The sequence below is a fragment of the Formica exsecta genome, unplaced genomic scaffold, assembly GCF_003651465.1.
Source record: "Formica exsecta isolate Colony F162 unplaced genomic scaffold, ASM365146v1 scaffold333, whole genome shotgun sequence".
NCBI classification, from domain to species: Eukaryota; Metazoa; Arthropoda; class Insecta; order Hymenoptera; family Formicidae; genus Formica; species Formica exsecta.
Window position 1 is genome coordinate 676,658 of NW_021850582.1, and position 13,645 is coordinate 690,302.

The 13,645-nt window shown below is 38.7% G+C and overlaps 2 protein-coding genes across 2 annotated transcripts in view; one reads left to right on the plus strand and one right to left on the minus strand.

The window, feature by feature from the left end:
• Positions 1-11,309, minus strand: part of LOC115238401 (uncharacterized serine-rich protein C215.13) — a 26,115-nt gene extending 14,806 nt beyond the window's left edge. The window contains exons 1-3 of the mRNA XM_029812183.1: positions 10,608-11,309; positions 2,106-2,360; positions 699-849 (exon numbers count right to left, since the gene is read on the minus strand). Coding sequence (XP_029668043.1) covers positions 699-849; positions 2,106-2,360; positions 10,608-11,258 — 1,057 coding nt within the window. The 5' untranslated portion in view covers positions 11,259-11,309. The remainder of the gene's footprint in view (positions 1-698; positions 850-2,105; positions 2,361-10,607) is intronic.
• The window catches only part of LOC115238399 (elongation factor-like GTPase 1), a 46,996-nt gene that overhangs the window by 19,197 nt on the left and 14,154 nt on the right, over positions 1-13,645 (plus strand). The window lies entirely within an intron of this gene.

Genomic DNA, 13,645 nt, shown 5'->3' on the forward strand with positions numbered 1-13,645 from the left:
TCTCTCTCTCTCTCTCTCTCTCTCTCTCTCTCTCTCTCTCTCTCTCTCTCTCTCTCTCTCTCTCTCTCTCTCTCTCTCTCTCTCTCTCTCTCTCTCTCTCTCTCTCTCTCTCTCTCTCTCTCTCTCTCTCTCTCTCTCTCTCTCTCTCTCTCTCTCTCTCTCTCTCTCTCTCTCTCTCTCTCTCTCTCTCTCTCTCTCTCTCTCTCTCTCTCTCTCTCTCTCTCTCTCTCTCTCTCTCTCTCTCTCTCTCTCTCTCTCTCTCTCTCTCTCTCTCTCTCTCTCTCTCTCTCTCTCTCTCTCTCTCTCTCTCTCTCTCTCTCTCTCTCTCTCTCTCTCTCTCTCTCTCTCTCTCTCTCTCTCTCTCTCTCTCTCTCTCTCTCTCTCTCTCTCTCTCTCTCTCTCTCTCTCTCTCTCTCTCTCTCTCTCTCTCTCTCTCTCTCTCTCTCTCTCTCTCTCTCTCTCTCTCTCTCTCTCTCTCTCTCTCTCTCTCTCTCTCTCTCTCTCTCTCTCTCTCTCTCTCTCTCTCTCTCTCTCTCTCTCTCTCTCTCTCTCTCTCTCTCTCTCTCTCTCTCTCTTGCTCTTTATATCATTTTAAATCTACGTATCAATTCTTATATAATTATGAGATCCATTAAACTTTCTTCAATATTGAAATTTTAAATTAATTAAGCGGAATTTTCGGAATGATTCTCGCTTACCGAGTATGTTTGTATCGGGACATCGGCATATCACGAGATAATGAGACTTTCCCGTACGCACGTTCTGCAGCGCCAGTAGAGACCAGTCTCTCGACGCTCTGCATTCTCGCATCTCGGCAACCGGCTCGCACGTTTTTACTAAGGTCAAGGCCTGAAAAGAGTACGAAGGCAATGAGCGTCATTGTTTTACGAGTCTTTCTTAATCAGATATATACTGTGTTTGTGTTACATATATATAATTCCATTGGAAAAAAAAATATGCATTACGTAGCGTTATAATGAACAATTTAAGGAGATGAAAATCAAAAATATTATCGCGAATGCGATCAACGTGTTTGGAGATAATCATTAATTATCGATTATTTCTCGTAAAAATATTGCTAAGATCTTTTTTTATCACAAAATTAAGATATATGCTAAATTTTATGGTATGTTATAGTAATAAAATTACAGTGATATTGAAATTGGATAAAAGTCATCTACGTGAAAGCAAGCTCGAAAGCACGGGACTATCGTATCGAATATTTAAACTCGTTTCTCGGATTTCTGCGATGACTGTCTTTTCGAGCGATGATTCTTCGGTGTGCAAGTCACGGTTAATACACGAACGAAAGTGAACGAGTTTTTTCTCGCGCCGGGAAACTCGTGTTTAAGATTATCCGAGCCGAGTCGGTCATACCGGGAATGGCGTCTTGTACAGGTACCGTTTCCGTGACAACTCGATGTCTTAAGTACTACAAAAATACATAAAACATTACATAGGAAACACGGCAACTTTTATAATTCTGACGGAAACCCTCGCGTTTTCCTCGATTGTATACACGTTTTTACTTGTAAAGCATATAATTTTAGAATAATTTGCTAATATCGCCTCGATTCGAATTATAATTCGAGTGATTTAAAATACAGAGAAACTAATAATATTAAAATCAAGTAAAATCCGAATAAAATGGCAAAAGAGCCACGCGCAGTTTTTAGGGCGCAAAGATATATAATTAAAACCAAAAAATAAATTAAAAAATTAGAGAATTTCTTTAATTACATGATTAGCGAAAGGCGGACGTTTCGGCCCTTTTTTGGCCATCATCAGCGCAAATAATACTAAATTCAACAATATAAACGGTATACAGAAAGAGTCTTAATCAATTAAAGCGCATAATAATATTAATAATATTAAAATTCAAATAAAATAATATTAAAATTATTAATAATTGATTAAATAATATTACAATTATTAGCAATAATTTTATAAAATCATGCTTTTATCAATACGCGCAAGTGATATCGCGTTCTCGAGTCTCTATCCCTCGTAGTAAAAAATCGACGATATTATAGAACAGCTGAGAGAGACGACGTCTTTTTTCGATTTTCTCGATCGCCAAAGAGAGTCGGAAAGTTTTCACTAACCTTGGTTCGCGGATCGGTCACCAGCTCGGTCGTGTGCAGGTCGTCGCTGTCCAAGGACGCGCTGCACGGATCACGGTATCGTCCGGGACAGGCGCACAGCGGTTGAGTAAAGTTTAATCTGACATAAACGGCGTTGCACACTTGCTGGACCGCGCACTCCGGCAGCAGGTAGATATGCTGATTGTGCGGATAGTAGTGATACTTGGTCGGTTTTGCAAGCGCCGCGCTGGCCCCCTCTGGCAGTCGTACCCCTGTCTTCAAAAAAGATTGCGTACTTTGGCAGCGTCATGTAATCACGTCGTAATAACATATCGCGCGATTAAGAGATGTCCGGATCCGATTTTTCGGAGCTACAGCTGATTACAGGGCTTCTTCTCTCTAAAAGGTATCGCATTCTTTCGTCGATTGACACGACCGTTATCTTCGTGTTCCTTTAACTCTTTCGTTTATATGTTTGAATTACGAATGAATGCGATTTCGAGATATTTTCTAAAAATAATTTCCTTTTATAATAACAGATTCTCTTGCCAATTTGAAGATTTTTTTTTCTTACAATTAGGGAAAAGGCATAACTTTCGAGTTATAAACGATTGAGAAAAAGGACTTTTCACAAACTTTATTCAAAAGATTAAAACTACATTCTTTAATTTCAAGGATAATTTATTTTAATAAAATTTTAATGTTCGAGGCTTAGATACAAAATATATGACAGAATTGAAAACTTGCAAATAATGACCTTTTTCGATATTTTTGCAAGGGAAAAATCGATTTTAAATTGGTCAGAGAATTTGCTATTAAAAGGTATCTCCCGTGAATTTGAGGCTATTTAAGAAAGACTTACAATTAGTCTGATTATAAAAATGCTCTTATTTCAATTGTGCTATATTTCATTCGAATCAAATCAGTACATCGTTACCGTAGCATGATTCCGCGGTAAACGAGATTGTATGTTGTATACAGTGCCTCATTAGCAATGTTTCTGTATTACATAGGCGATTATGCGGCATCTTTTCACTTTTGCGATTCACACTTTCCCTTTACTGTTTCACGAACAATTGATATGACATATGTAGATTAAAAAGAACGAAACTTAACTTCTATTCCGATATCGATCCAATTTCGTGAAATGTCAAGATTATTAAAAAAACACGCGTATTGTCAAAGAATTAAGCGTCAATATTCGATATATCATAAAAATATCTCACTTGTCAAAAAATAAACACATTGTCAATCGCGAAATGAATAGCTTGTAAAATGGCAAATCAGTTTCTCGTGAAATATAAATGTTCGATATCTATTTCGGAAGAACACTGTCTATACGTATCGATCGCGTGATGGAAATTGTTAGTAGAGAAAGCAAGCTACGGAGAGGAATAAGATGAGGCAAAAAATAAAACGGACGGAATTCTCGGAGTGAGAGAAAAGAGAGGCCGTAAAGCCGGGCAGACAGGCAGAGGCAAAACGCTTGACAAATCGATGGGGGTACACCGGTACAGAGGATGGTTCGTACGGATATCCATCGCCGGTCAACTTCCTGGAACGTGAGACTATGCTCGAGAAGCGATAGCCTTCCTCGCCTTTGCCTGGTCTCGCTTTTTCTTTACGGTGTATCATTTATCTCATTTACTGCACTCGAGTCGCAATCATCTCATTCGATCTTGTCTTAAAAAAGCTTCAGGTCCAGAAGAGAACGACGATATAAATAGCTTTGCTCGCGTATCGTGGATTTTATTACAAACTGTGGGAAGCTATCAGTGGTTTTTCTTTTTAAATTAATATTAATATAATTCTCAAAAATTATTAAACACCGGTTGAGAGAGAAATTAAAGGAAACAATTAACTCTATCTTCTTCTGCATATTTTAGAAATATATAAAGAAGTTAACGCTCGCGAGAGGATGGGAACGCAAAGAATGCGACTGTTAATTGCCATAATTTTAGCTCAGAAAAATCTTTACGAAAAAAGAATCAGGTATTCTCCCCTCTTTTCCCCACGGTCCGGCAAATTTCGATCTTGATTGCGGTTCTGTGATAAACGGTCGGTTTAGTATAAAAGTATAAATGAAGGAAAAATGAGGACGGTTCGCGGAAGAATGCTGGTAAAACTCTGAAGCTCGTTTCGACGAGGAATCCTTGACTTACTTGGTGAACTTGGCCAGTGTTTCTTTCATTTCCGACCCTGTTGGCCGTGCGGCATAAATCGCGCCGATCGTAATCGACGGTGGGTGATCGGCCTCAGTTCATCCGACTTTGTATTTTCCAGACCATCTCCCGTTCTCCGGTGTCGAGTTGACTTGACCCCAGAGAGGCGTAAAACCGTCCGACTTTAAAAATAATGTCATCGCGTGCTGTATAATCCACCACGCGTAGCTCTCGGGCTACAAAACGCTCGTTTATAAAGCGGTCGTTGACCGAAACGCGATCGCATTCCCTCGAGTTCTCCGGGGTCACTCTTTACGCCGGGTTTACTCCGTGCGATTTCTTTGGAATTTTGCGATACTCCGTTTTCTTTTTTTTATCATCATCTCGCTTCTTCGTTCCGTACTCGTATTTCCGTACTTCGGTATTTACTCGTAGGAAAGTTTACTTGCGTTCGTTCGAAAATATAACGGTTTTGATAAGCAATGAGATGAGGAATGATAAGTCTGAATAGCAAAGCCAGGTGAAATAACAACGATCAAAGGGATATATGATACGATCAAAATTGCAGTAATTTTATGAACAAAAAATATTTTTTTTAATAATTAACTAAAAGCTAATAAAATTATTCAGAATATGATAATTGTCTATAAATTATTGAAATGGCAAAAAGAAAATACAAATATAAAAACATAATAAACATATTGTTTAAACTGAGGAAAAAGTTCCATATAGTAATAATAGAAAATAATCACATCGTTAAAATTATTATTCGAATACTACGCTTATATCTTTCTTTCATCGTCTCTTTGATGATGTTCGCTTTTCTCTTTTATGTCGTAGGAGACGCTCGTAAATAAAGCTTTGTCGACGAATCGCGGTGAGTATCCGATTAAAACGGAACCGCTAATTGATTTGCTGTCTTTATTCCGCCTAAATACAGAGTATGCAACAAGTTCGCGAATTACTATCCATGGACAAATATATAACACGAAGTAGCACAGAGTGAATCGATTAAAGCTCGACGCGAATAGGCCGTGGTAAATTGTCCGTAGCAATGCCGGCCTCTATCCTGTCATCGCCCCTTATCCTTATCTTTTTCTTCCTCGCCGCTCTTTTCTTTTATTTTTCTTCGCATTTTCTTTTCGTCTCGACATCGTCACGTTCCACTACCGATATTAGCACCGGCTGATCCGTTTGCGTCACGACCGTGAACGCTCGCCCTCCTTTCGCCGTTTGTAGATTCGTCCAATATATCTTAAGATGCAAGGTGCATCGGCGATCCTCGCAATATTATTCGGACATGCTTGTCTCAGTGAGCGTGAAGGAAATCGATTTTTCAAGCGGGAAAAATAATTGGTTGAGATAATCGCGATGTTATAACGCGAGGAACGAATTAAGACCAATTGAGATAAATTGCGTGAATTCGCGTTATAATTAAATCTTTAATTTGGCGATATCTCTTTTTTTTTTTTTTTTTGCGCGCGAGGAAAATAAAGAATTATACACATACACCGTCCGACAATGATTAATTCGTTCCGTTTCTCTAGTGAGGTAAACATAGGAGTGGGGATATCTTTTCTATATAAAGAGTATTTAACATATAAAGTATTTCGACAGTGGGAGGGGATTGACGAACAATACGGCGAACAATAACACATTATTGTTTTGATACGTTGTCATGTTGTTACCATTCGTACGGCGAAGCTCGAGCAGGACGGCAGCGGCACGAGTCGCTCCGTATGTCGTCGCATTATGTTTTGAAAAACGTAATTATTTCAAGCAATTATTACAATTTGCGATTAACATTTGTTTTCATATTTTCATTGTCGGGCAATATACATGTATATAAAAAATCATTTTTGTATTTATATAAATAATTTTTAAATAAAATTGTATGTGTGCGTACAAGGATATAAATTCAACAAATCAATTGAGTAAATTAAAAAAAAAAAAAAACTATATATTTCTAATACTCTAATTCCACATTATTCGCATGTTGCAGTATTTATATTGAATGAAAAAGATTCTTAATGAGGTTATCGCGAAAGTGTCGAGAAATCTGGTTAGGATTACGGTTGTAAATATATCTCGAAGTATACAATTGTATGTAATCTGCGATGTTCGTAATTGAAGCATCATCCATTTAAGAATTAGATGGTCATTATCTGACAAGTCTAATTTCTGCGGTTGTAAGTCTCGGATATCGTAATATTCGTCGTGACGAATTCTCGCGGATGCCACGCGTTTCCGAGAGAGATTCTTACAATACAATTATTAACCTTAGTGGAAAAGAACCCAACGGTTCGTTTACCGTTGCGCTCTTTTCATGGTTGTTTTTGTTAGATTAAGCGTCTGTGTGTGTAGAAACGCCATCGAGCATCACCTATCCAGTACTATTATTAGTCGCGCACGAAACGGCAACTATCATTGCTTCAATTGTCACATAGATGAAGATTTTTTATATTTCTTTATATTTTATGAAATGAATGGGAAAGGAGTAATACGCGAAACTTTCGTAAGAATGTGACACATTTCCGTCATCTATTTTGCTTGCTTTAATTAAACACATCTTTTTCTCTAACGAGAAATCTTTAGATATAAAATTATTTATTCCTTTGATGAAATGTGTGTGAAAGTAATAAATATCAGATATGTTGAATGTAACTGCGGCAAAAATATCATCGTAATGTCGAATGATATTCTTATCAGAGAGAGAGAGAGAGAGAATTTTTAATTGTGAGATATTAAAAAATATTAAAATATATATTAAAAGGACAGAAAAATATTTAAAAAATAAAAAATAATAATAATGGGGCAAATCTAATATTATCCCTATTATTCTTCAACTCAATCATCAGTCATGGGATTATTCTAATTTTGCAATTATTCATTTCGTCATCGCGCTCGGAAAACTGTGCTAGAGCAACACTCCGTTACGCGCGTAACTCGGAAGCGCGCGTAGCGAGGGCAAAATTCCTATTCGGGACCGTTAGTAAAGTTCTCTATTTCTATCTCGCTCGTGCTATCGTACGCTAATGCGGCGCGAGCCGTCGACGTTGAAAGGCCGGTCGTAAGTATCGGGATACGCTCACAATACCCCGATGCGGAACAGTAAAAAGATCCAGCATCTTTGAAATGCTACTCGTAAGATAGAAATTTACGATTTTGTTACGAGTTTTAAGGATCCGTTTTAAAGCGAATCCACGATCTTAATAGGCTCAGTTATTTTTTCAAACTAATTACGCAGATATATAGTCTGATATCGCCCTCGTAAAAACTTCGAAAGTTCCATAATAACGCACATTTTATATTTCGCAGCATAATATTTTATACATAGAAACTTTTATCGCGTGTGCAAGATGTTTCATCCTTGGCATTTTATACCGCTAGCCAGGGGTAACATCAACCAGGTGTTTGTCTTCGATAGATGTTTCAGATTAAGCAAGACACTTGGCTCTTTTTAACACGTGTTACTTCAATCATTTTTCATTAAGAAGGAAGCACGATAACAATAATAACAATAATCGCGAATAATGAATTCATAAAAGAAAATATAACAGACGGAACCAAAATCGGGGTTATAAGGCATTAAATCAGAAATTTATGCCAAAGTATATCGAAGTAAACCGAAGAATTTAGCCGGATAGCACGTCTTCAAGATACGATTGTTACCTTTAGTTTAGACATGCGTGACTAATACATGCGTGTACATTGTAATAATGGTCTCTCTGACCAAGCGTGCTTCCTTTTTTACGATACTGTATAAATGATCGAAGAGACTTGTCTTTGAAGAAATATGTCATAGAATTAGTAGCTTCGCATTAAAAAAATGCATTATTGCGACTTTGCGCGCCTCGCTTTTTCCCCACGTCGTCTATAAAAAAAAAAAAAAAAAAAAAAAAACACCCCCGCGTTTTTCAAAACAACTCGGTCCCTTTCAAAAAAAAAAAAAACCCGGCCGTCTTATTACAATATTCCGGCCCCAGTGACGATATATTCAATTCCCATACGCTAGAAATCGGTATTCGTCGACGGTACGTTGCACGCGAACAATTCCCAGCGATTTTCCATTCGATATTGAATGAATGGTGCGACTCGTATCACCTCGGCAAACCCGTCATTACAGGTCGAATCCTCCTTCCTCCGCGCACATTGTATGTTTATTCGTACCAGTTTACCGCAAAACTTTACCGCGTGCCAATTAAGTCGAAGTCTCAAATCGGCGGGTTTTCACCGACGTCAGTTAATTTTATAATCGCGATTCATAAATACTTCTCCGTTTTTTTCTTCAGATCGTAACTGCCTATATACAGGTAGAGGAAGCGAGTTCAATTAATCATGGGTAATTAAACCGTTAATAAATTATAAACCGGTTAATCGAATTTTCTCTTCCCATCTCTATCGTATTATATCATAAGAGAAGTGTTGCGATTTGTGAGCAGAAAAAAATTAATGAAATAATAGTTAATTAAATTGACTTTTGATTAGATTTATATTCAATTTAATGTTGAAAATACTTTGCGTTCGAAAATAAAATATATTCTGATGCGATAAAAAAAAATCTAACGTGATAACGCTGTAATGCATTTGTACAATTCGAGATAGCGTTTCTTTGCGCGATGTATATACTTTTTTTTTACGCGATATAATCTTCGTTCTCTGTGTCCGCGCCAAATTTTTACGTCGTTTTGCGGCAAGGCGGTGTAACAGATAGACAAATAACTCCCATTAGGCGAGATATTATCTACCCAATTTGCGGATTTTGCCATCATTTGTGCGGTTATTACAGATACGTTAGAACACTTAATCGTTATTAATGTGCTCCCCCGCTCCGTTATGCGCGCGGCGTATTTACCGTATTCCACGGAACGAAATCATCCGCTTGTAATCAAGAAACGCGTTATATTCGCTTATTTGATCGCAAATGACTCAACGGTGTATGACTTTCATACATCATCGGTATATACCGCCGTTATCTCGAAGAAACGAGAGGAAGAAAGAAAGATAATAAGAGAAAGAGAGAGGAGAATCGTGTAAATTAGAGCCAACTGCAGAAGTCTCTGCATCTCTACCGAGGAGAAAAAAAAATTTCTCCCTTCGGCTATAAAAGATTCGCCCAAGATGACCCGATTGCCTGATTGCCTCTTGCTTATCGCGAACGAAGAAGCGAAGCAACGTACGTACGAGCAACGATGTACACTCGATTAACTTGGATAATTACGACGTATCCCGTGCGCCCAAGTATCTCGTATCGTACTCGAATACACCGATTTACTTTCTCGTTTTTGCCATTTTGCACGTGCACCCATCTACTCCGTTCACGGCGTCACTTGCAGCACGTAGAGCTGCATATTTTCTACATACGGAAGAGAGATACATACGAAGAGATGCATACGCTACTTTCTCGGTCGACCTATATGCGATTTTTTTTCTTCAAACCCCATACGATCCTCCACGATGGCTGTATAACTCGAATCTGGGTGCCTTTCTATCGCGCATAATCGGGTACACGCTTTTCTGCGCTCCTTTAAAGTAGGGGAAGCGAGTAGGAACAGAGCGAGCGTGCACAGGGAAGAGAGATATGGGATTTTTCTACTAAAATAGAAAAAAGAAAAAAGGCAAAATTTGTTTAGCTTACGTTACGTCCAATATCTTTGACAATATCTAGAATGTTAGAAATTTCTTGTATTCTGTTTCTTATCTCTTCTCGATCTAATTGAAATTTAATTTGTAAGATGTAACATATTTGAGAAGGAGAGAAAAAAAAAATGGAATTTTCTATTAGATTGCATTTTCTCAGTATATAACTTAAAAAAGCAACTTTGATTACGATGGCTATGAGACGATGAAACTTATTACAATTTATTCTACATTCCGTGAAACGTGAATAAACAATAATGAAAACATTTCTACGTTGGGTTTCACGTCGCTATTTTCTCGCAAGACTTGTTCATTTATCTTCCGAATGATTTCTGATTTTCTTAGTGAAATTCACCAAGTTGCGAATGACATGCTACTTCAATCTTTACGTTAAACCGTATAGAACGTTGACGTTTCGAAAATCATTGCATCGCATTGCGTTTCGGTTTATATGTCGCGGAACGAACGCGTGTAAAAAGGACAAAATTCTTTCGAAACTTTGTAAAATTAGTACGCCGGTGCGAGATCGACTAATGTATAATTCAATTGAGATTCGATATCCTGTTCGCGGTTCCCCGTAAAATAATTACAAGCGGGAATCTGTGCCGGGATAGTTGAAAACGGTGGTTTTCGAGGCAAAACCGAATAATACGAGGCACACGACTGCAACGGATAAGACGGAACAGTCGAAGAGCCGGTCAGTCAGGATTAATGCACTTACCTCGCTCGTGTAATTTGTTGTCAGCTTGATTTGCGGTCTAATCTTGCCGGGCGACTCTCGCGTTTCCTTGGCCGATGTTAAAGGCACGGTCGTCGTGACATCGGCGACAGCGGAGACTGCTGATTTTCTCAACGATAACACCGTGGCCGCGGTGTGTTGAGTGGGCGAAATTATTCTCGGCGACGTTTCGGTGAAGGCGGGATTTGAGCCTGGGTTCTGCGGGTCACCGGAGATGGTCGCGAGGCTCGCCGTGGACGACATCGACGAGATTGTCGTTGTCGTCGTCGTCGATGTCGTTGCGATTGCCGTTGGCAAGATCGTTGGCAGCTTAAGCATCGTCGTGGCGGATGTTACGGCCGTTGCCGTCGCCGTTGCCGTTGCCGTCGCCGTTGCCGTTGTCGCGATCGAGGAAGGCAACGATGAATGTAACGTCGCGTTCCTTACAGTGTACGGTAGCGTCGCGTTGCCTGTAATCGGTCTCGAGACCGCCGTCGTGGCGGTGATTGCCGAAGCGTTCTTGATGGGTGTGATCGGCGTGGTCTTTTTTCCTTTAACCGGATCGTCGGGTCGACCACCCTTCGATGATGACGCCGGCACAGCCGACGCTGTCATCAGCAGTGCGAAGAAAACGCAACATTGGATGGTCCGCATTCTTGACTCTCGATATTACGGCAATAAATTGCTTCCGCTAACGTATTTTCCTTTTCCCTCGGAAAGTAATTCCTCTTATCGTAAGAGCTAATGAGGTTTCCTAATATCGCTTAGAACCTGCGAATAATAAAGGAATCATACGTTAATAACTTATCGAGGTGGTATTTATGTGTTTAGAAATTGTTTTTCCTACGCTATATTTGAAAATGAAAAATATTTTAAAGGGAAACAAAGAGAGTGTGTGACGCGACATTTTCACTTTTGCGCTTTCTTATTTGTGTGTGGAATCTCTTTGTATTAAATTACATTTTTATTTTTATTTCGCATTTAAAAAATCGTCACTCTCGCTTTCCTGTTTCGATGTCGTCGAACGAGGGAAAGGATTATAGATCGCATATCTCTGCGGTTTGCAGAGATTATGTGATGCGATAATAAAACGTAACACATCTACCATTACGTACTCATTATCCAAAGCGATATTTATTGTCTTAACAGGTGGAACTTTCTCTCTCTCTCTCTCTCTCTTTCGTAATTAATTAATTAGTTTGCATATATGCAAAATTTATATGTGTGTGGAATCTCTTTGTATTAAATTACATTTTTATTTTTATTTCGCATTTAAAAAATCGTCACTCGCTTTCCCGTTTCGATGTCGTTGAACGAGGGAAAGGATTATAGATCGCATATCTCTGCGGTTTGCAGAGATTATGTGTGATGCGATAATAAAACGTAACACATCTACCATTACGTACTCATTATCCAAAGCGATATTTATTGTCTTAACAGGTGGAACTTTCTCTCTCTCTCTCTCTCTCTTTCGTAATTAATTAATTAGTTTGCATATATGCAAAATTTATATTTTACGAAATACGGAAATTGATCCAAATGTTTGCTACATATCAAGTTTATCTCGAGAGAAAGATGATAGTTTTATCGTAATCAAAATGTTGCAATCTAACGTAATCGCAATATGATGGATCGTGTTTAGCTTCCACGGAATGTATACAAAATATTCTGCAATTATAGCATCCTTTCTTTCACCTGTTCTTTGATAAATTCAACGTCGACTGCTGTTTTAATACGAATTTATCGCGTGACTTTTATTTTCGATTTCCAGTTAAATAAGCCGATTATTTCTCTCGCTCTCGAAAGATTTGTGTCGATACGTAGGAATTAGATGCGGGCGAGGAAATATAGCGGGGGAGAAAGAGAGAAATGCGCATTCGTTTTGCTCGTCTTTCTGAATGTCCGCGCATTGGTCCATGGCGAGCTGACCACTTCTTATCCGCTTCCCGACCTACCTATTTTCCTTTCACGTGCTCGATCCTGTCTTTTCTCTGCAGCAGTTATCGCACGTTTGCCATACGACACTCCGGTGAAATTGGGTCATTCGGTATAAACCGCGTCAATACAAGCCGTTATCTCGTTGCATTTGCAAGGCCGTATCAAACCGCACGCGAGCTCCGAGCATCATATGTTAGACATTACGCATCATTAGAATATATGTATATATATGCATATGTATCTCGTGCTGAATATATGATAGATAAATATCTAACGGAAGTGAGAACGCGACAAGGAATGAGATATGCATCCTTTCGACCAAGATAACTATTCGCGTAACGATGTGATAAACGATACTGATTAAATATAATCGATGAGCTTGAAAAGCGTATCACGCATAAATTACGTCAAATGCATTCCTCTACCGGATGTAATATAAACCCGAATGAATTTTTATTGCAGAGATATGTCTAGATTTATTTCCAATGAATAACATTATTTATCGCACACCAGAAATTATCTTCTATTTTTCCGACCCACGCCTTCTGCTATAACGTTCCCTTCCGTCACAGGGTGAACCGCACAATGTTTCTAACGAACAATGAGTTTCCACGCTTAAACCGCAAACGAAGCTCTTAAATGTACGCGACATCGGGTGTGTTTATGCGAACAATATAGTAATTAGATTATTTTCTTAATGGAGGGCGGTGGAAGAAACGGTCTAAGAAGTCTAAGAGGAGGCGAACGGGTGACGTGAACGTGTCCTCGGAGAATGAACACAAAAGAGACGGTGAATCCACGATCGTACGTTTCCACGTGTGACAATAGTACAAGTCGCGAGAGAGAAAATAAAACGTTAAAATTCTACAATGTTAATATATACATATTTGAAAGTTTTTACGTATTTAAAAGAGAAAAACTCATTTCTATCTAATTGGCGATTTGATATATTTGATACCGCATTGGACGAGCGGTGAATAATTTCACCGCTTAACCGAATAATGAGCATTAATTATCTCGTGAGAGTAAAGGAAACGTTTACGGACCGATATACGTGCGTTTGTTTCAACAATTTGTCGGATTAATGAGACTGAAAGGAATGC